The following is a 23,210-nucleotide window of genomic DNA, read 5'->3' as shown; positions in this document are numbered from 1 at the left end:
GTAACATTTTCAAGCGGTGTATGAATGTTTGAAGAATTCATTATGCAAAACATGGATTTCTCTGTTCCACTAGCCCTCCTTCCTTGTTCTGTCGATAATTTATCTTTCTGGAAATCTCGTGTGCTCCAGCAGTAGAAATACCCACCTCTGGTGGAATGAACCAGCTGGCCTTCTGTCTCAAAGTCAGTGCCAGTGCAAATCACTAACAAAGAGTGTATGTTTTTGCAACAATCATACTCACCGCTGGGGTAATCGCTTTAAGTTCATAATTTATGACGTCCAGGTCACTGTCAGTAGCAGTTACACGATTCATGGGTATAATGACCGTTTTCACTTTGGTATCCTGAAAATAAATGTTTTATTTTTTTTATTATGGTAAATGGTCAGATGCTAATTATAACAGTTTTTCTCAACCTTTTTAAAATAAAGTACCCCCTTTTAAAAAAAAAAAAAAGCGCACCCCATACTTTTTTTGGGTACACGTCCCACTGGTTGAGAAACTGTCCTAAGGTATCTAAGGTTTTGAAACAAGTGCCATTCCACCTTTCCAGTTTGCTGTACCCTTTTTAGGAGTCCGATGTGTTCTGAGAACCACCAAGTTACACCTCATTTAAAAACTACTTACTCATAAAAACATGCAAAAATATCACAGAAGACTACTGCTGAAAACTTGCTGACTTTCTACCATCTTATTATCAAATAAACAAATTGCAATAGAAAAATTGTACTTAAATTTCAGCATAAGGCATAGGAAGCAGTGGAAACAAGTCATTGTCTGAATGAACTTGTAGATTGTACTGATTTTACTAGTGTGTTTTGTGTAGCCTGCGGTAAAACCAGGCAAATATCTAGATGAGTTGATGTACTTACTGGAAGACCTTGGTATACCCCTGGTTGAAAAACACTGGATTATAATATCCTCATTGATAAATTCTTCCTAATTCCCTTCTTCTGTATGGGTCAGTGCTTTGAATTTAGAGAGAGACTTCCCACTGCCACCACTGACCACATGTAACTGATTTGGTGGTAAAAATGCTGGATGCCTGCAGAGTACTGTCTACACTAAAGCACCTGTTGATTCTGGCTTTACTGAACTGAAATAGTGCCAGCAAAAACACGTGTTCTAAAATTCCATGGTCTACATGTGTCAACTGCCCTCTTGGCTGACACACCAGGGCTGAATCAGAACTTCCATAGCTTGGTTAAAGAATCAAGACTTCCAAGCTGTAACTGCAACTGATTCTTATATCCTTTGCTCAGTGTGGCCAAGAGGGACAGACTCTGCAAGATGATGTTAAGTGTTCTGAAACCTGCCAGGGTCTACATATCGAAGATGAGTTACACCTGCTGAGCTAAGCCTGCATATAAACTGGTTTTTAAAATCCATCTTCTCTGGGCAGTCCTTTTGGTTTGAACTAAATGGGACTTTGCTTTCTGAAGGCTGGTCACTGGTTAACCTTGTTGTTGCCCTGAGAGAGCAGAACTGCAGGTGCTGAACTAAAGTCAGTAATGCTGAGATGATCACAGGAAGATGCAGAAACTGGTGGCCTAAGTCTGGAGCAGGAGGATCATGCCCCAAGGAAGGTGACAGCTAGAGGCAAGATACTTAAGTGGATCCTTCAAGGCAGTCTTGTAGAGGTGGGAGGTGCAATTACTTTAGGAGATTTGACAATCATCAGAGAAAGACCTGTAATATGTACTGGGCACTAGGTTTCATAAATCACGCTCCTGGAGAGCTGAACATGAGGTGTGGCATTCTTGGCTTCAGTTCACTTTTCTCTCTGTGCTTTGATTTTTGGCTAAATAAGTTAAGGACTGATTTCATTTTGGAAATCGTGAGCACACCTGTACAACAAAATCTCTGGACTCAGCAGAAGCAGGACTGGTTCAACACTTCTGACCATAAGGGGGCGTAATTCTAACCTGAAATGTAAAGGATCTGTTGTCTTCCTCTCCTACACATCCTTTGATAGTGGTTGAAAACAGGTCACGTACAAGCTTATAAATCACTTTCCTCTTGCCTATATTAGAGTCCCACATGCATTGGAATTATCTGGGCTGTAATCTTCCTTTTATTATGACGACACTTTCATAAAAACTTTACCTCTGGAACGTTTTCAGTGATATTTGTTTCCTTAAATACTGGGCTGTTGTCGTTCAAATTGCCAACTGTCACTATGACATTCACAGAGCTGACCTGGTGGGGAGGTAGTAAACAGGGAAAGAAATCACTAATAAAGTAACACAGGAGCAGCACTGGCTGGTCGACATGAACTGAGGAGACACTGTGAGGCTCAGAATTGGATCTGGGCCACGGGTGCATTTGGGCTGTATACTGAATCAAGGCTTGAGTTTCATTTTGGATATACTGGCACCAAAAACCCACAGGTGGGCAGTGACTTTTTTACTCTTTCCAGGAGAAGAGGCAACGTTTTAACCATGAGAGTGAGCAGTTTTCTCATGCAGGGTCCATGTGGGGCATAGTTACCATCTGAGCCAAGTTCTGGTGGTCTGTTTCTGTCTAGCAATGTGGCAGCATATTAGAAATCGTACTCACCTGTACACCCCCTCTCTGGCAAAGCAGGGTTACTAGTAAGACAGTGTCCTTCTGTGTATTAAAAAAACCAAAAGAAAGTCTGTCATTTAAAAAAATCCTTGGGACACCAATAGTCTTGTCAGGCATGGCTGATTCAGGCCCTGATGCAGGAAAGTAATTGAGCACATGTTCTTGCCACTCTTCACTGTGCTCGGCTTCACCATGTCAGCGCCCCGCCACCCATCTCCCAGCCCACCGTGCTCTGCTTCAACGCAGTGGTGCCCTGCCACCTATCTCCCAGCTCGCCGTGCTCCGCTTCACCATGGCAACAGCTGACCACCCATCTCCCATCCCACTGTGCTCTGCTTAACCACATCAGCACCCCGCCACCCATCTCCCGGCCCACCGTGCTCTGCCTCACCGCGGGAGGGACAATGCACGTGACTGGAATATTGATATAGAAGGATACCAACTCGCTTAGGCAGGGTATCCAGAGAAAAAAGGGAGGCTTTGACTAGTATATTAAAAAATATATATGTGCACTGAAGTGAGAAGGACATAGGAAACAGACCTGAGTGTCTCTGGGTAAGGTTCAGAGAGGTAGCCGTGTTTAGTCTGTAGCTTCAAGAACAACAAGAAGTCTTGTGGCACCTTATAGACTAACAGATATTTTGGAGCATAAGCTTTCGTGGGCAAAGACCTGCTTCATCAGATGCATCAGATGAAGGGGGTCTTTGCCCATGAAAGCTTATGCTCCAAAATATGTTAGTCTTTAAGGTGCCACAAGACTTCTTGTTGTTCTAGGTAAGGTTGTAAAAGGGGTAAAAATGAGAGTGATGTCATGGTAGGGGCTCTATTACAGGAAGAAGAGGTGGATGAGAATTTTTTTTAAACAACTAACAAAATCATCCAAAGGACAGGACTTGGTGCTGATGGGGAACTTCAACTATCTAGATGTGATGGGAAAATAACACAGCACAGCAGATTATCAAACAAGTTCTTGAAACGCATTGGAGACAGAAGATGGAAAGCTGCTGATGGGAGACTCTTCTAGATTTTATTTTAATAATAGGGAGGGCCTGGTTAAGAATTTGAAAGTGGGAGTCTGCTTGGGTGAGAGTGGTCATAAAATGATAGAAGCTGTGATTCTAAGGCATGGTAAAAAGGAGAACAGCAAAATTGAAGACATTAGATTTCAAAAAGGCAGACTTAAACAAGCTCAGAGAGCTGGTAGGTAAGGTTCCATAGGAAAAAAGACTAAGAAGAAAAACAGTTGAAGACACTTGGTACTTTTTCAAAGGGACATTATTAAGGGTGCAAGAGCACACAATATTGCACTGCATGAAAAAGATAGGTAGTATGACAAGAGACCACGTTGGCTTAACCAGAAGATCTTGAATGTTCTAAAAACCAAAAAGGAGTGCTCTAAAAAGGGGAAACTAGGTTAAATTACAAAGGATGAATATAAACAAATAATGCAAGTATGTAGGAGCAAAATTATAAAGGCCAAGGCACAAAACAAGCTCAATCTGCTAGAGTCATAAAGGGTAACAAGAAAACATTCTGTAAATATATTAGAAGCAAGAGAAAAACCAAGGAGAGGACAGGCCAATTTCTCAATGAACAGAGAAAAACAATAACAGAAAATATGGAAATAGCAGAAGTGCTTAATGACAACTTTGTTTTGGTTTTCACCGAAAAGTTAGATATTTTCAAGTCACCAGGACCTGATCAAAAGTATCCTAGAATACTCAAAGAGCTGATAGAAGAGGTATCTGAGCCATTGGCTATCATTTTTGAAAAGCCATGGAATACAGGAAAGATTCCAGAAGACTGGAAAAGGGCAAATATAGTGCCCATCTATTAAAAGGGCAATAAGGAAAACCCAGGAAACTACAGATCAGTCAGCTTTGCTTCTGTGCCAGGAAAGATAATGGAGCAAATAATTAAGGAATCCATCTGCAAACATCTGGAAGATATTAAGGTGATAGGTAACAGTCAGCATGGATTTGTCAAGAATAAATCATGTCAAACCAACTGGATAGCTTTCTTTGATAGAAAAATAATTCTGGTGGATAAGGGGGAAGCAGTAGATGCGGTACACCTAGACTTTAGTAAAACATTTGGTACAGTCTCATATGACCTTCTTAATCAATAAACTAGAGAAATACAACATAGATGGGTCTACTGTAATGTGGCTTTGTACTATAAGGTGAGTACATTCCCAAAGAGTAGTTCTCAATGTTTCAAATTCATGCTCGAAGGCAATAACAAATTAGTTCTGCAGGGCTTACTTTTTGGACCAGTTCTGTTCATTATCTTCATCAATGATTTAGATAATGGCACAGAGAGTACATTTATAAAGTTTGTGGATGATACCAAGCTGGGAGGCATTGCAAGTGCTCTGGAGGATAAGGTTATAATTAAAAAAATTATCTGGACAAACTGGAGAAATGGTCTAAAGTAAATAGGATGAAATTCAATACACACAAATGCAAATTACCCCACTTAGAGAGGAGCAGTTCACACCTAAAACTGGGAAATGACTATCTAGGAAGCAGTACTGCAGAATGGGATCTAGGGGGTCATAATGGATCACAAGCTAAATAAAAGTCAACAGTGTGAGACTATTGCAAAAAAAAAAAAAAAGCAAGTATCATTCTGGGCTGCATTAACGGGAGTGTTGCAAGCAAAATGCAAGAAGTAATTCTTCTGCTCTACTCTGTGCTGATTAGACCTCAGCTAGAATATTGTGTCCAGTTCTGGGCATTACATTTCAAGAAAGATGTGGACAAATTGGAGAAGGTGCAGAGAAGAGCAACAGAACTGATTAGAGGTCTAGAAAACATGACCTATGAGGGGATCCTGAAAGAACTGGGTTTGTTTAGTTGGAAAAGAGAAGACTGAGAGGGGGCATAGCAGTTTTCAATGACCTAAAAGGGTGTTACAAAGCGGAGTGAGAAAAATTATTCTCTGGAACCTCTGATTATAGGATAAGAGACTTAAATTGCATCAAGGGAGATTTAGGTTGGACATTAGGAAAAACTTCTGAACTGTCAGGGTAGTTAAATACTGGAATAAATTGCCTCAGGAGGTTGTGGAATCTCCATTGTTGGAGATATTTAAGAGAGGGTTAGATAAATGTTTATCAGGAATGATGTGAACAGCGCTTGTCCTTCTGTGAATACAAGGAACTGGGCTTGATGAGCTCTTGAGTCCCCTTCCAGTTCTAGTATTCCATGAGTTTATGCCTATTGACACCTTCAATGAATTCTAATAGATTGGGTGAAACATGAGCTCCCTTCAGAAACAGTGTGCTGCCCCTTCCTCAATATATCTTGTTCATCCCCATGTCTAAGTCTGTTCTTTATTGTAGCTTTAACCAATTTGTATGATAGTGAAGAAAAAAATCAGTATTACATTAATTATCCTCCAGTCATCTAGCAAAGAGAATGAGTTAAGCCTTAGGTTACATACAGAATTTAGTAATTCTGCAATTTCATATTTGAATTCTTTTATAACTCTTGGATTGATACTGTCTGGTCCTGATCCTAACTAATATCTGTTAGTCTATAAGGTGCCACAAGTCTTCTTGTTGTTCTCGAAGCTACAGACTTACACGGCTACCTCTCTGATATCTGGTCCTGGTGACTTACTACTGTTTTAATATATCAATTTGTTCCAAAACCTGTTCTACTGGTACCTAGATGTGGGACAGTTCCTTGGATTTATCACCTAAAAAGAATGTCTCAGGTGTAGGAATCTCCCTCCAATTCTTTGCTGTAAAGACTGGTGAAAACAATTAATTTAGCTTCTCCACAACAGCCTTGTCTTCCTTGAGTGCTCTTATAGCATTTTGATTATCCAGAATCCCCATTGATTTTGGGGAGGAAGGGGTTCTTGTGTTTCCTGTCACTTGTGTGTTTTGCTGCTGCTGTTCCAATTATTTTGGGGCAAGCCCAATTTATACTTTTATGCTCCTTTCTATTTTCCTCAGTAGGATTTGACCTGTAACTTTTAATTATATCTCTTTCTCTCTTAATCACCTCTTTAATAAGAGTTTTAGCCATGGTGTCTTTTTTTTGGTCTACTTACTTTTCTAATTATTGCTGGTATTGTGTTTAATTTGAGCGTTCTATTGTTGCATTTTTTAAAAAAAATTGTGCAACTTGCAGGCATTTCACTTGTGTAACTGTTCCTTTTAATTTCTGTTGAACCTCTGTTTTGTGTAATTTCCCTTTTTAAAATTAAATGCTGCCATGCTGGGTTTCTTTGGTATTTCCACTCTACAAGGGTATTACATTTAATTATATTAGCTGAATTGCTCAGGAGAAGCAATATTCAGCTCTTCGACTTGTATGCCACGTAGGACAAAGTCAACAATTGTTTCTCTCTTGCGGATTCCAGGACTAGTTGCTCCAAGAAGTCATTAATGGTGTCTAGACATTTTAACTCTGCATCCTTCCTCAGGTGACACATACCGAGTCAGTAGGGAGTTATTTCGTGGTGGTGTGTTTTCTGATGATCTAGCCTCTCTGATATTCCTGAGCCTTTATACAAACACTGTCACCATCCTCGTCAGGCACTCAGTAGTATAGTCCCACTGCTGTATTCTTATTATTCAAGCATGGTATTTTTATTCGCATGAAGTCTGTGGCACAGTTTGATTCATTTAAGCTTTTTTTTACTGTATTTCACAAACAGTGCTTCTCCACCACCAGGGAGACCTACTTTGTCATCCCTATATATTTTGTATTACCAAGATTATCTTTGCTCCATCAAGTTTCCATGATTCCTACTGTATCAGTATCCTCATTTAATTCCAGGCATTCAAGTTCACCCACCTTAGCTTCTAGCATTTGTATAAAAGCACTTATTAAATCTGTCAGTATTTAGTAACCTGTCTTTGTATGAAGTAATTGAACGGCACTCTTTCATTCAACTGTTCACTTCAGTTCCTATCTGTATTTTTATCAAATTACATTTTATCAAATTCTGTTATCTCCTTTATACTAGATAGGGAATCCCCTTTCCTATATCCTGCCTTGTGGGATGTCTGTGTCCAAGCCATGTTCTCCCTGAATTTGCTGGTTTTCCCTTGGCCCTCAGTTTAAGACAGAGAAAGACAGATAAGGTTGCAATTTGTACATACGAATGTCCATAAAATGGAAAAGGAGACGCCATTTTAAAAACCAGTTATGCTGTGACCCTCAGATTGTCTCTGTTTCAGGTGATCTGTACTCTATGAAGAGTTTTCCAACATTAACTCAGCTATTAAGCATTTCTTTTATTCCCAGTAATAAACTTACCTCATAATCCAAGGAATCATTTAGAATCAAGTTTGTGCCTTCAATTCTAAACCAACTGGAGTCAGATGAGGAGGTATCAATTGTTACCGTGACACCAGGGTCCACTGTGATGTTGGTAACAAAAGCCCCAGGTAGATTATTCTCATTTATTTTGGGTTTGTCATTTCCCACAGAGCATCCTAGAGTCAAAAAAAAAAACACAATCGTGTGTCCACGTTGGCCCGAACTTATCAGCCAGTTGTGTTTTGGATGTTGGAACCATCAGACTGGATCAGACTCATGGTCCAGCTACGTCAGTATCCTGTTGCTGGCCAGGCTCAGCACCAGCTGCTTCGGCGGAAGGCGTGAGACACCCTGCACTAGGCAGTTGCAGAATAACCTGCCCCCAGGGAAAACTTTCTCTGTGCTCGTAGGACTCCACTGATGCAGACTTACCTCCATTGCTCTGTGCCAGAACTTGTGCTAATGGCGGCAGCAGCAGCAGAAGGAGCACAATAGCAGGGAACCGGTTAGGAGCAGCCATGTGAGAAGCAGACTGAAGCCCCCGTCTTTGAGCAAATCTGATCCGCTGCTTTTTCTTTGTGCGGTCACTGAAGCCTTGTCACGCTTTCATGGCTCCAGGAGAGAAAGAACATTGCACGGCTGGAGCAGACTCCCTCCTGCTGCACTTCAACCTTTGCCTCTCTGCCTTATTGTTTAACTTTATTTATGACTTATTTACTGGTTCCTGGTTTCAGAATGCAACAAGTGGCAAATCCCTCACTCTTCTGGGCTCTGGATTTTTAATGTTGAGCGTTCCCAGCGGCGCAGAAGTATTCCAGTTGCTTTAGGATTTGGGGTTGAAAGCCCCCAAATAAATGCAGCTGGGGTCGGAGTTGGCACGTTTCACATTCTGTTTTGGCCAGTGCTCCCTAGTGGCAGGTGCTATTGCAGTCAGCAGAGTGTGCCCTGGCGGGTCATAGTGACAGAACATAGAAGTGCAATGGGCTGGGAGTCAGAACTCTTGCTTTCTGTTTGAACCAGCAGGACGCCTGTGTTCTCTGCTAGCTTGACCACTTTTCTCTTTGTTGGCCTAGAGCAAATCAGTTTTTCTGTGCCCCGCCTAGCAATAGGTGTGGCCTCAAGGGGAAGAGGCTGAGCAGAGCTAATAGGGCCACAACCTGGGTGCCAGACCCCCTTCCAAGTGCGGGCCTGGCCCCACTGTAACCCAGTACTGGATACTCTGACCTGAAGAGTTCAACTTCTAAACAAAGTGAGGAAAGGGAGGTTTAGCCTCACCTCTCCAGTGAATTGTGGGGAAATAAGGTACAGAGATGCGGTTTGGGTTCTGGTTGAAGATCTGTGTCAATACACTTTTCCCTGGAAAACTGGGATTTTGATTAAATAAAACCTTTGGAAAGTGGCTGCTTTCTCCAAACCACCACAAACATGATAAAAGCCACAAACATGGGTTGTCAGCATTTTTGTGGTTTTGTGGCAATTCAAAACTTTCAGCTAGAATTGAACAAAACCAAAAATTCGTGTTGTAATCAGTCTTCCTGGGATGGTGGGAACTCCTTTTCCAAAGCCCGCTAGGGGTCTGTGTTCACTGAGGCTAGGGCTACACTACAGTGGTCCTTCAAAAGAAGTTCTTCTGGAAGGTCTCTTCTGCAAAAACTTCTTTCGAAAGACCACGGCACACACAATAAGCAGATTGAGAGAGCAATCTGCTCTGTTGAGAGAGCAGCCGAGCAGTCTGTCCCCTCTCTTGACAGAACGGCCAACCAGAAGCTCAGCAAACAGAGCTACCTGGTGAACTGGCAGCCCCATCTGTCAAAAAAAAGGGCCCCTGGAGTATCTACATGCATTTTTTGAAAGATTCTTTTGAAAAAGGAGCTCTTCCTCAGCTGGGAGAGGAAGAGGACTGCCAGAAAAAGTGGTGCATTCTTTCAGCTTAATATTGAAAGCACACATTTTATAGGTAGAGGCGCTGCAGGTTTTTTCAAAAAAGGCCCAGCGTTTTCGAAAGAACCCTCTAGTGTAGACTTAGCCTGAGAGTTCAGTTAACCCAGGTCATTACCTGTGTCTCCCTTCCCCACACACAGCTCTTTCACTGGAGTTTAGTGATGTTTTCAGCCCAAACTAGTTGACTTGTCTAGGGCTTCAGGCTAAAACCCGAGAGCTGCGTTCTGTCTGGCTGGTAACCTGCCCACATTGCAGTGAGGATGCAGACTAAATCTCTGAGTGCCAATAGTCCTCTGGTGCTTTCCACAATTCCCGCATGTGCTCAAAAGGGCAAATTCCTCCACTTAGTTCATGGGGATGAATTTGAGTGGATGCTCAGAGAACTATAGAATGTGACCCTGGAAACTGAAGTAACACACAGGGATGGGTACAGCCCTAGCGAGTGGTAGCTCAGGTCGAGGTTTGCAGTGAAGCTGCTCAAGCCTGCGTAGCTAAGATGCCTATGCAACTTCTCCAAGGTCACACAAGCAGTCTGTAATGTGAACCCAGGTTTCCAGAATCCCAGCCAAGTGACTCAGCTGCTGGAACATCCTTTGTCTGTAAGTAAGAGCATATGCTGCACTAAAATAAAAGATCAGTTTAGCCAATCTGAACCCTATCCAATCACTTGCACAAGTAGTGGGCTTTCTTCTTGCTGAAAAGACCAGGATCTTTGCAGCTCCCATGACCCTTTGCAGGTTTTGCTCTTGACTTCATGAGATTACATTTCACTCTGTCTTTACCTGCAATGGTTGCGTCACTTCATATTTCTGCTGTGGAGTTTGAAACTCTTTCTTTATAACGAGGTTTTCCATACAGGAGGGAGTGCAAGAATTCAAATCTGAAGCTCTCTTCTTGATTTTCATATCACTTGGCAAACCTTCTGGGCATTCTTCTGTCTTAAAGATTATTTGGAAGGAGGGGGTGAATAATACAGGCTTTTTTGCTTTGTGTTTTGCATGAAGGCCTCACCTTCTTTATATGCTACTACAACTACTGTTGATTTCCAACATAACAACAATTCTGAAGCTGCTATTGGCTTCTGCTATCTCAGCCCTTGTTCTGCTGCTTGTCAGTATAATAAAACATCATTTTTACATCATTTTTCTTTCTTTCCTTGGTCTCTAAGGTGCATGCATCATCCAAGACCCAGTTTGTCTTCTGGTAGGAGGCAGTCATATAAACAGGAATGTAACTACATTCTCTGAAATGGGTGCAGAATGACAACACTGGTAATATATGGAGATATATATCTCATAGAACTGGAAGGGATCTTGGGAAGCCACTGAATCCAGTATCCTACCCTCTTGGCAGGACCTAACATAGATGGTTTTGACATAACTTAATTTTACTTACTGCTGCATTCCCACTGCAGGGGGTCGAAGTGAGAAACTCTCTCGACTTCCCTTAGTCCTCGCAACCCTTTGGAGAACTGGGGTCAACGGGAGTGCGATCAGTGGTTGATTTAGCCACATCCAAACTAGACCCACTGAACTGACCTCTGAAAGATTGATCTCTGAAGTGACCCTCTCCTAGCAAGTGTAGACAAGCCATCAGTCTCAGGTCAGTCAATGACTGAGCATAAACCAACTCTGAAGAGTCCAGATCCATGCTGGAGGCATTTAACTGAAAGGTTAGGGCTGGATTTCAGTGAGATTTGGGCATCTGATTCACTTAGGCAAATTTGAAAATCCCAGTCAAGGTGCTGTTAAAGCCAGGTTTGAAAAGTTTAGCCATGTTGCTTTTAGTCATTTAACAACAAAAATTCTTTTAAATATTGAGATTTTTCTAACATCTTAATAGAACGTTACAACAGCCTGGTTTCACATATGCCACAATACACAGAAGCTTGCCAGTGAGATGTGGAAATGGTTCTTCAGTGCTGCACTCAGAGAAAGGAGATGTATTTGTGGAAGAAACTAACTGCTTTGTTAGCTGGCTCTGAAAGGAAAAATGAATGGTAGTTTACTAAAGAGCTACATCATGAATGGGCTTATAGATGACACATGATGTTTTGTACAGTATGTTTTTCAGTGGCCTTCTTTTTAGATCTGATATATGAATCTAGCGATTCTGACCAGGAAAGAGCACCAAAACCATGCAGCATGACTGGCAAGTAGCATGTGCAAACTTGAACCAGAAGAATGAATTTCTGCTTTACGATTAGCTAGAGTGCCTAACTGCTAGAAAACCAGTCCTGTAATGGGAATGGATTGGAAATTCAGCCCTATAACTTCCATCAGAATAGTATAGTTCTTGCTGAGATCCTGAAGATTTCTTTGCCACAAAACTGACCACCCCTCTGAAGTTTTTTGCGAAGCAAAAGTGCGGGTTCCTTTATCTGTGTGATGTCTCCTGCTCTGTCTTTCTAACAGGGGGGTGTGGAAGTAGTGATGAGATTCAACAAAGAGGACCAAATCTTTTGATGGGTAAATCCACTGACTTCACTAGAGCTATGCTGCATCATGTCATCGGAGGATCTGAACCCACGTGCCTGTGTGAACAATGTGTGTGTACATATATAAGTACAGAGGGGAGGGGAGCGGGGTAGGCAGAAGGGCGATTGTTGGCCTAGCCACCCCCAGAGTGCTCTGCAGAGCAGCCTGGCTGCTATATTTTCAGATGCTCCCTTGTGCTTGACCAGAGAAACCAAAACACATGAGCCAAAGCACAAGAACTGCCGAAGAACCTTTATTAAAGTTTAGAAACAGACAGGGCTGGAACAAAGCACTGTATAAGCTGTTACATCATTCATGCACTATCTACGGACCACCCCCTGCCCCATTTCACACTAATACACACAGTGCCCTTGATTACAAAAATCGATTTGCTGTTATTTGGCTGTTTCTGATCCCTCATTTACCCTTGAGCCGGACTCAACAGTGTCTTTATTTATTTGTTGAGCACACATGGAACACCCGCCCCCTCCCAGTGCTGTAACTGATGGAGTGGTTTGGCTGCAGCTGTCCCCTTCATTTATAGTCCAGATCAGACACTTCTTCCTCCATCTCTTCAGTCAGTGGTTTGGAGGCTGGGCAAATATATTGGCTGGTCATCTGCATGGCTTCTCTTGCATCACTCTCTGACATGCTGTGATAGAGCAAACAGGGAGGTTAGTCCAGTATTCAACAGGGGAAGTGGCTGCTAGGGTGGCAATGAGATTACATTACAAAGTTCAGGGGAAAAGTAAAACACCCAACAGTTTCCACAGATGATTATCACCAACCTGATGGGGGTAAATTACAGCCAGAGCAGCTCCAGTTGCATGAGGCACAGCACAACCACAAAATGAGGGGCTTTTGCCGTCCCAAATGCTTACCACCTAATTGTACAGGATGGACAAAGCATGAAAGAAGGGGAGTATTATCCCCATTTTATAGCTGGAGAAACTAAAGCACGGAGAAATTAAGGCCATGTGTACACTGCAGGAATGACAGTGCCATAGCTACAGCAACATAGCTGTGCTGCCATAACCCTGGAGTATAGACATATCCTATGGAGGCAGAGGGACTCTTCCACCCCCGTAAGAACACTGCCTCCCTCAGCAGTAGCTAACTCCACGTGGAGCATTCTTCCATCACCATAGCTTTGGCCACACAGGGGGCTTAGGTTGCTATAGCTTCAACAGTTGGGGATGCAGATTTTTTCCAACTCTGAGGTCCATCACCATGGCAACCTAACTTTTGAGCAAGGGTGGGCAAGATGTGGTAGCTAATGCTACCAAATACCATGTAAATGGTGAAGCTCTGCATCTTAATGTATTTATTAATAAAGCTGTTGTAAGTAGGACTATTAGTGACTTTAAAAAGTATCACCAGCTTTCAGACTGTACATAGAGGTCTAAAGGTCAAATTTCTGCGCACCGCCTTGGAAAGGTTGCTGACCCCCGGTCTAGGTTATTCTTGCTGATAGATCAGAAATATACTGTGCATACCTATCATTCAGGAAGTGCTGGTACAACCACATGAAGCAAAAGTCATTGTAATGGCTGCTGTTCTGTCTCCTGGATATAGCTGTGTGGGTTAATCCCTCAGCGCTGTCCATCTCATTGCTGATTTAGAAGAGAAAGGGGAAGAACACGGTTAACATCAATGCCACTTAATTTTGAGGACTATTTTTCAAGCAAAAACTGGGTGGCTGAGAGCCACATGTTGCGATCTGACCCTGGAGTAAAGCCATTTTGTGAAGGTTACAGTGAGTTCGCTGTGTTAGTGATTTCACATGGACAGCCTGTTTCCTGTCCTATTTGCAGAGGAGGCCACAAAGTGTGGAACCACAGGGTTTCTTAAACCAGAGAAACTTAGTCAAGACAACAGCTGCAACAACTGACACAAGTTCCCCGTACAGCTAGAGTCCCAGTGTTGCCTCCTGTAGGCAGGACATCATGATGCCCAGAACTTGCTATAGCACACAGAGGCACTTAGCGGCCAGAAAACCTACTGCAAGTAAGCTCAGAAGTACAGAGGCTGTGTTTCCCAGAAGGGCACGGGGTTCCCACCTCCTGCAGTCGTGGCCTGTAGAGGCAGTGACTTCTAATGACATATCAGACTGACCTCACCCATACGTCCCTGTCTGATCCTCGCTGGGAAGTGCTGCTGCTGCTTGTGAGGGCTTATTATAGGGGTGACGTAGGTGAGGCGCACGTGCCATTGAAAATTCTTAGTTTTCTGGGGCATAAGATTTGGGCCTTTTAATTAACTTGTTGCTGCTTTTCTGGGAGCTCAGTTTTCCTCTCGGAAGAGGAAGCCAATGCAGCAAAGACAAACAGCAATGCTAGTAGATGTTTCCTCTCCAGCAGACACCCATCTTGTTTCTCCTCTGAACAGGGGGCAAATGGTGCTCTTCTTGCTGCTGATGGCAGTGTATGTACTAGGCAGCTGGAATGGGCTTAATTGGGGAGCAGACCCAGCCCCCGACATTCCTCTCAGGGAATTGTTGTGTAGTGTGGTGGGATTCTGCCTAGTTCATTGTATTGAAACAAAAGGAACGATTTTCTGCGATCATTGTCCCCTGACATACTAACAGCGGGCAGGCCAGAGTTAGAGCTGAATTCTGTTATGCTATTGACTGTATTGTATAAAGTATCATGTCTACGTTGGGTACTTATGGGTGCATCGTGCCCGCCGACGGGGCAGGGCTGGGGAATAATTGCATCGGGGCCTGGCAATTCAAAGGGACCCCGAGCTCCTAGCCACCACTGCTGCTATTGCACAATCAGAGCCCCAGGCTTCTCTGAATTGCTACCAGAGTGCCACTCCACTGGGATGGTGGTGCCGCAGCCTGGGCAGTGCTAAGTGCTGACTGCCCGAGGCCCCACCCCTTCCTGGAGTGCAGAGCAGGCCCTCCCCGTAGCTCGCGCTGGGGCCACTGGTGGCTGAAGGCCCACTGGGGTGCACTGCAGGGGTCAATGAATCAGACAGTGTCTCCAAATACATCTCTTCTGGGGAGCAGAAGCGGTAGCAGACAGAGGCTGTTTGGGTGGTCGGTCTCTCCCCTATAAGATATGGAACATATTTAGGTAGATATGAAATCTGAGACCAGCCAGTGAAATCCAGCACATCATAGCTTCATACAACACCACCAGAACCATGGGGCAGGGAAACAGTGGCCTCCACCTTGCAGCATCTCTTAGCAACTGACCTTTGGCCGGAGCATTGTAGCGGTTAGTGCTGGAGACAGATGGGCAGATGTGGCTAGAGTGCCTATGTAGGTCAGGGGTCACAAAGGGGAATGAGAAGAGGAGAAAAGATGGGAAAATGGTGATGCCTGGAGAGAGTACCACCAAGAGATGGCTTGCGGTGTCCCTCAGTAGCACTACCAGTGGGAGTTCCCTTCCCTCAACCAGCTGTGGTCCAAGGGCTGGCCTATCAAGGGGGAGCAAAGAGGGCACCTGGCATTTCAAAGTGGCTTGGGGCTCCTGTGATGGCAGCCAGAGCCCCAGGCCCTTTACATTGCCACCAGAGTGCTGCACAACGCACTCTGGGCAGCTCTGAGGGCTTGCTCAGTAGTTGTGCTGAATGTTATCTTTGTAAGAAGCTAAGAGAAACATGTATCCTGCTCAGCTCAAGCAACAAACTGTAGTTCACATTGGTTTGTTTGGGTGCCTAAAAATCACTGGTAACAGCCTATGCCAAGAAATGAAATTTATAGAATCCTAGGGCTGGAAGAGACCTTAGGAGGTCATCTAGTCCAGCCCCCTCCCTAAAGCAGGATCAGCCCTAACTAAAATTAAACTAAATTACTAGGTTAAAACTAAATTAATAGGTAACAGGCTTAAAACAAGCAGAAGGAAGTACTTCTTCACCTAACACACAGTCGTCCTGTGGAACACTTTGCCAGGGACATTGTGAAGACCAAGACTGTAAAAGAGTTCAACAGGAACTAGATAAATTCATGGAGTATAGGTCCATCAATGACTATATGCCAGGATGGGCAGGGTTAGTGTCCCCTGGCCTCTGTTTGTTAGAAGCTGGGAATCAGTGACAGGGAAGGGTGTGAAGAATGCCACTGCTTCCCAGCATCATGCGTCTCCTTCTGCAGCATGGGTGTGGGTCACCTGAAGGGATTGTGTGGGCACATCTCACCCATCAATTCCCTGCCATTGCAGGTGGCTCAGATAGGATGCACCTCTGTCTGAATTGGACCTTAATGCTTCCATCCATCTTTGCGCTCTTGTTATATGCTAGTACCCAGGGTGGGTTAGTGGGTTGCATTGCACCAAGCACCTACAGGTGTTACTTAGCTTGGGGCCCATTGTATTGGGTACTGCCTGGACATGTATGACCTGACTGACTTTCATGGGAGCTTGGGGAGCTCAAGCTTTGGCTGATAGGAAGAGGAAGTCCCTGCTCCATATAACTTAAAATTTACATGCAAAGCAAAACTTAACAGATGGGGTAATGGAGCAGGCACTGGACTAGTACTTGAGAAACCTGTGTTCTGTTCCTTGACCTGCTACAGATCTACTATGTGATCTTGGGCAAATGATTTCACCTATGTCCACCTGGTTTATTTACTGACTGTAAGTCAGCGTTCCCTGTAAGCTGAGTGCTTGGATGGCTGCCCAGTAGAGATTCAGGTGCCATCCAGCTGATTATCAGAGCACCCACAGCTGGCAGCATGTCTACTGGTGGTGCACATCTGTACATGCCTTGGTGCATGTAACCGAATTTATCCCACCCATGAATGGAAGAAGTTAGAGGGAACACTGCTGTAAACCCTTCAGGACAAACTCACTCTAACTGTGAATGCACAAGGGCCAGCATAATAAAGATAGGCTCTGCTGTAAGACAAATCTCACTAAAAACCAATGTTAAAAAGACCTTAAGTTTGCAAAATCAAGTACTCGTAAGTTTAGAAATGCCAAAATTAAGGCTGCCAGTGCTGGAATGGAGCACAGTCAGAATCATCAAAGAATTTTGGTAGCAGACTCTGAAAAAATCTCAGCTCACACGTGCTCAGAGACTGGTTATACTAGAAGCTCCTGATCTGGCCACATTTGGACTGATTTTCACAAGGACAGTGGTAGGTGCAATCCTGATACTGGGTTTCCTACCTGTCTCAAAATTCAGCCTGTGAATGGTGGTGCTTGGTTCTCTGAGACTTTTTAAAACAGGCAAAGTATAGTATTTTTTCCCCTTAATCTCACTGTCTGAAATGGCCAAACCATTCAACCTAAAGCAGATACCCAGCATGGACAACTTCAGCATGAACATTTGAAGTTTGGCAAGTTATAAGCAACATGAAGATACCATCTTATGATGAGTCGTTTTGCATGACAAACTAGGTGATGCTACCAGCTTTGCCAGTAATAACACACAAGTGGACAGGGTCATGTTTCAGAAAGCTGTTTTCTTGCTTGCACCTGTACATCAGACACGGGCAGTCAAGGAAGGCACAGCAGTAGTAGCTGGGGGACAATACAGAGTTAGCTCTAGTGTCTGAGCTAGGTTCAGGCAGAATATAATGCTGGAGAATGGAGTCTAGTCACTCCGCATTCTGGGTGCCTGTTCTCTATCTAAAAAAAAACAGCAGTCATGTAGCACTTTAAGGACTAACAAAATAATTTATTAGGTGATGAGCTTTCTTGAGACAGACCCACTTTTCAGATCTATAGCATTTCCAGTCCAGACTCAGTTATATAGCACAGAGGTCAAAAAAAAAAATCTGCAATAAAACCTGACAAATCAAATACATGGCACTACCTCTCTGTTACTGTTCTCTGTCTATAAGCTGACACGTGTGACAGGTTGAATTGCCAGTAAGTCACTTTCCTTTCCCGGTGTATATGTTTTGTTACCTGCGCTTGTAGCCCACCAGAGACTTGATTAGTTTCTGAACCTGAGCGTTTCCTCTCATCTTGCTGAGTTCACTGGTGAACATGCCATCAGCATGCCTCTGATACCTGCGTGTCAAGAAACAGAAGATGAATGTGCCTGCCCTGAGGCTGCTGTCTCTGTTCTAAGGGACTTCAATTACCTCTAACAGCAACGCAGGGTCCTGTGGCACCTTATAGACTAACAGAAAAGTTTTGTTAGTCTATAAGTTGCCACAGGACCCTTCGTTGCTGTTACAGATCCAGACACGGCTACCCCTCCGATACTTCAATTACCTCTGTGATTCATGCACAGCTGGGCCTTTCCAGACAAGTAGGGTATCACATAAGTGCCGTCTCCCAACAGCACTACTTGGGACTGACCCACAGGGTCAGAACTTAAATGAGAGACAAGCTGCAGCTCTCGTGTGTATGAATTATGCTCTGACATATGTTACTGAGAAGGAGCAGTTCTAGACTGGCATATGGATTCATCTAAACAGCACGTGATCAAGCCGGGTGGTCAGATTTAGAAAGGGCAGTCGATTTTTTAAAATAATGGCACTGTTGGTTTGGTTTCTTTTTTTCTTTTACTAGCAAAAACATCATCTAGTTGCATGTCTTTCGAGGAAGTTAAGTGGGGTGTCGCTTCTCCCCCATTGCTTAACAATAGGTTTGACATGTTGGTGTCTGTATAAATCAAAGTTACAAACCCTGGACTAAATTGTTACTTCACCAACAGCCCCAGGTAAGTGGCTTTTTTACTTGTTACTTCAGACTTGTAAGTGTACAGCTACACAAACACCCCGATTGGCTCCCAGGGGAAAGGGGATATCCTTACACCAGACTTCCTCAGGCAAAGCTCCCTCCCAGTGAGTTCAGAGGGAGCAATGGCTGAGTGAGGGCTGACGAGTGATCTCTCTAGAGTCAGATGTGACTGCATGCACGGCAGGGTATGCCCCTGAAGCACCTGGGCTGGATTCTGCCCCTTGCTGGCTCCCCAAGATTTCACCTAGAGAATCGGAAGCAATACTGGGGATCACTAGTGTCTTAGCTGGCTCCTAGACCCCCTTGTGCTGGAAGTAATGTGGCATTGGAGGACACTGAGAGTTAGAGCAGCCCTGAGGCAGCTTGAGCTTTTGCAGCAGCTGAGCTGGCTTCCAGATGCCATGACAATGCAGGGTTCCGAAGCCTAAGGTGCACCTGCAGATCTGGCCCCTGATTTGGAAACAAGCTCCAGAGCAGGCCCTGGAAAGTTTGCTTCCTAATACAGTAGACCCTCGATTTACGTGTGGGTTCCATTCCCACAGTCCCTTGCGTAACCCAAATTTATTGTAAGTCGGAGGTGGCTTTTCTCCTGGTGGAACGCGTGTTCTGCAGCCGGGGAAGCAGCAGGAGCACCTGGAGCTCCTTTTGGAAGGTAAGTCCTGGTGTTGAGGGTGGCAGTTGGAAAGAGTTAAGCTTGGCAGTGGGTGGGGCCATGGGAGGGGGATGGGGGGGTTAAGTCTGGGGTGAATTAGGTCTCCGTGAGGGTGGAGTTGAGCCAGGGCTGCACAGGGGATGGGCTGAGCCAGAGCCACGCAGGGGGGTGGTGAGACAAAGCCCTGCTCAGGTGGAGAGCCAGGCCACAGGAGGTTTGAACCAGGGCCAGAGGGGTTGAACCAGGGTGGGAGGATGGAAACGGAGCCATGAGCAGGGGGTTCGAACCGGGGAGGAAGATTGAACCAGAGCCATGTGTGAGGGGTAGTGAGCCGGAGCCAGGTGCAGGAGTTGGGGATGAGCCGGAGCCATGCGTGGGTGGTGAGCAGAGCTGGCAGGGGGAGGGGGATGTTGAACCAGGGCTGCGCGGGGCATGGGGGGAGCCAGGGCTGGAGGAAGCGGGATTTTGAGTTGCTCTTGACTCACATTAATGCGAGTTAAGCACAACTCGAAATAGCACATTTTGGGGGTTTACTGTATTTGCCTGGCTAGCTCTCTAACCCCAAGCTATAGTCTCTTTTTGAGGCTTATGATCTTTTTACACTTTGAAGTTCAGAGTTCACAACAGCACCAAGCAGGGAAGAACCAGTATTTTTCACCTTTGATTGAGGCCCACGAGAGTTTTTATTAACTTCTGCACATAGGCATTTTCATTCATCTTGCTGAGTTCACTGTTAAATACTCCGTCAGCATGTCTCTGAGCCCTGGATATTTAGAAAAGAAAACCAAAATAGGTGCAATGCCATGTTTTGGATGGGCTGGATGTTTAAAACCATCCCTTTGAGAGAAGGGGAAAACTGGGAGATCAGCCCATTGACAATCATTGATAAAAATCATAATTACTCTGGCCCAAAATGGGAGTGTTCCAAGTAGGGGTCAGGGGAAGAGGGTAAAAAGGAAAAGACTCAAAGCATAAAAGGAGCAAGCGTATTTTAGGATAATCGGAAAGTAAAAGTGTCTTCTTTTCTTTTCTAGTAGATTTATAAAAGCCCACTCATCACCATGTCTAATGGAATACACTCCTGTGTTCTCACCCTATACACTAGTATAACAGTATTTCTACAAAGTCTGCCTAGTAAGGTATTGTTGGAAAACTCATAATTTGGTGGTTGGTATTGTCCTGATTAACTGTATTTGGCAACATTGCATGTGAAGTTATAATAATCCCCCTGTATGATGCTGTTAACACCTGTTCCAAACTCCACAGCACTGTCCAGGCAGAAGTCAAGTCTGTTCTAAACAAAGGAAGGAACATGTGCTTGCCAGAATTTGCCTTTATGCAGTAAACAAAGTCACGAAGCAGGGAGAGAAAACAAAGGAATGTTAAAAAAGTGATTAAAAACCAGCGAGGAATATCTTTCCACACAGACTGTTTGTGTTTTTGTTCTCCACTGGGAATGTTTTTTCAAGAGGGGGAGTGAAACTATTAAAAGGAGGGACAAATACCCCCAAAGCTTCCTGTGTGGTGTTGGGTAAATCAATGAGTCTTCCTGGGCTGTCATTTCCCATCTGTAAAAGAGGAAGGATACTTCTGTGTGTGGACAAGACCTTTGTTTCGTAGTTTGTTAGATCCTGAGAACAGAAAGCCTTGGAAAGGAGAAGAGGGATGAAATCCCCAAAAGACTCACCTCTCCAGAGCAGGAAGAGTTGCTGAAAGCTGAGACAGGACAACCACAAAAAGAACTAGCCGCCAGAGTCCTGTCAGCAGGGAAGCCATGGGGTCTCCTGCAATGAAGTGTTAGGTTTTGTGAATGGTAAAGTGAATGAGCCTGTTATTTGTTTGGAACAATTTACTGGTTGCACAACGCCAGTTATTTGCCCAACCAGATTGTTACAGATAATGTACATTCAGTATGTTACAAGCTGTTCATATTCTATATCCCACATTAAAATCACAGTTCTGATGTTTTAACGTTGTCTCAATGCGGTACAGAATGGACTGGTAATACAGCAATAACATCACACGGTGGAGCAAATCCCACTCTTGTAACCTGCGCAAGTTCTTAACAACTTTATTGAACTTACAAATGACACCAGGTATTCTCATATTCCACTAGATGGCACATGTTCTGTTAGCTTTAGATCTCTCTCTCAGGTATATGGGTCACTCACATATAACCCATGAAACGTTCCCTGGTCTCCTTCTGCAGCAGCTTACTATAAGACCTTCCCAGAGAGGAAGAAGACACATGCATCAATCTAGACTTTATATTGCCCATCTCTGGTGAGTAGAAAGGGAGGATGGCCATATGGTTAGGGCTTGGGAAACCTGGATTCAAGACCTCCTCCACCTCTTGTTTCCTGTTGTCTACCTGGGCAAATTACTTTGTCTCTCTATGCTGCTAGTTTCCATTAGTAAAATGCAAACAATATTCTCTACCTCACAGGCGTGTGCTGAAGAAAAAAATACGGATTGTGATGTGCTCAGGTATTGTGATATTGGGGACCAGGTAAGTCCCTTAGATAAATTATTAAACCCCCTTTCTAGATCAAAAGCATCATGGTATTCTGCTTGCAAAGAAATAGATCCTAAATTTCCACATAACACATACAATTTTCTCCCTAATGTCTTGGTTCAAACCCTTCAGTGCAGGTGTCGGCAACCTAAACAGCAAGAAGAGCCATTTGTTCCAATTCGGTGAAAAACTCAATTATTCAAGAGCCGCAATCCATGTGAATATGAGACGGTCCTTAATAAATAACGTCAAACCATACTTTTTGTAACTCCCTAGTTTAAGAACAGAGCACATACAATCATTTGTAATGTGATACATGTTTACTGCAGGGTGTTCACAAACTTTTTACATATTCTATTTCCCTGCTCTTTACATGTATATTTGTATCACTGTCTTCCTGACTTTCACTCCCAAACCATCTCTCTCCCTGGAGGATGCTAGTGGGAGTTATCTAACATTTCGAGATCACATAGTTTGCTATTTAGATACGAGTTATTCATTTTTTGGAATTTTAGACATTCACTGTTCATCAAAAATAATCAGGAGGGTTTTTGTTTTTGTTTTACTTTGCAATTATAGCGTTAGGAGCCACAAAGAAGTCCTTAAAGAGATGCATGTGGCTCTAGAGCTCCAGATAGCGGACCCCTGCCTCAGTGGGTGGGTGAGCTAACCACAGGACACATCTGTAAAATTCAGGGTCCTCACACTTTGATGCTCAGATTAGAATCTCCCACTAGACAGTATGAAAGAAAGTAGCACCTCCATTTATATTACTTAAAGTAGCATCCAGTTTGCTGGGAGAGCAATGAGGAGGACAGAGGTTCTTTTTCACAAAGGCTTTTGAAATTTGACTTTGTTTCAAATCGGAATGAAAAACTAACTTTTTGGAAATTAATTCTTTTTTTTTAAATTCAGAACACATAGTTACTTCAAAACAAAATGCCTGAAATGCATTATTATTAAATGGATTGAGAGAGACAGTTGGAAATTTTCTCCCCATTTGTCTTCTGCAACAGAATTCCAGCAAAATCGATATAGTTTTCAGTTCTGATGGAAACACATATTCTGACAGAATATGGTTCCCATGGAATTCCTCTGAGCAGCTTACTCTCAAAGGAGAGAGATGTAGTGAA

At 43.7% G+C, this 23,210-nt stretch overlaps 2 protein-coding genes across 2 annotated transcripts in view; both read right to left on the bottom strand.

Moving 5' to 3' along the window:
• Positions 1–8,368, bottom strand: part of CDHR5 (cadherin related family member 5) — a 32,936-nt gene extending 24,568 nt beyond the window's left edge. Inside the window, exons 1-5 of the mRNA XM_074998554.1 lie at positions 8,281–8,368; positions 7,846–8,024; positions 2,558–2,608; positions 2,105–2,197; positions 242–343 (exon numbers count right to left, since the gene is read on the bottom strand). Of these exons, the coding sequence (XP_074854655.1) occupies positions 242–343; positions 2,105–2,197; positions 2,558–2,608; positions 7,846–8,024; positions 8,281–8,368 (513 nt within the window). The remainder of the gene's footprint in view (positions 1–241; positions 344–2,104; positions 2,198–2,557; positions 2,609–7,845; positions 8,025–8,280) is intronic.
• Positions 8,369–12,800: 4,432 nt separating this feature from the next.
• SCT (secretin) lies at positions 12,801–21,492 on the bottom strand. Its single transcript, XM_074998553.1, has 5 exons — positions 21,247–21,492; positions 20,221–20,328; positions 18,128–18,232; positions 13,763–13,864; positions 12,801–12,918 (listed from the first exon to the last, which is right to left on the bottom strand). Exons 1-5 carry the CDS (start codon positions 21,336–21,338, stop codon positions 12,801–12,803), a joined length of 525 nt encoding a protein of 174 aa, XP_074854654.1. The 5' UTR covers positions 21,339–21,492.
• Positions 21,493–23,210: the final 1,718 nt, after the last annotated feature.

This window comes from Carettochelys insculpta, chromosome 6 (genome assembly GCF_033958435.1).
Source record: "Carettochelys insculpta isolate YL-2023 chromosome 6, ASM3395843v1, whole genome shotgun sequence".
Lineage (NCBI taxonomy): Eukaryota > Metazoa > Chordata > Testudines > Carettochelyidae > Carettochelys > Carettochelys insculpta.
Note: the sequence above shows the minus strand (reverse complement) of the source record. Positions and strands in the feature narration are given on the sequence as shown.

What these genes read in the sequence shown, in the direction of transcription:
- SCT (XM_074998553.1), bottom strand. Translation starts at nt 21,338, where the DNA reads ATGGCTTCCCTGCTGACAGGACTCTGGCGGCTAGTTCTTTTTGTGGTT. An exon ending in CTTCCTGCTCTGGAGAGGTG is followed by an intron (nt 20,329 to 21,246) that starts AGTCTTTTGGGG and finishes TTTCTAAATATC; the next exon opens with CAGGGCTCAGAGACATGCTG. An exon ending in CAGCACTTCCTGAATGATAG is followed by an intron (nt 12,919 to 13,762) that starts GTATGCACAGTA and finishes GCTCTATCACAG; the next exon opens with CATGTCAGAGAGTGATGCAA.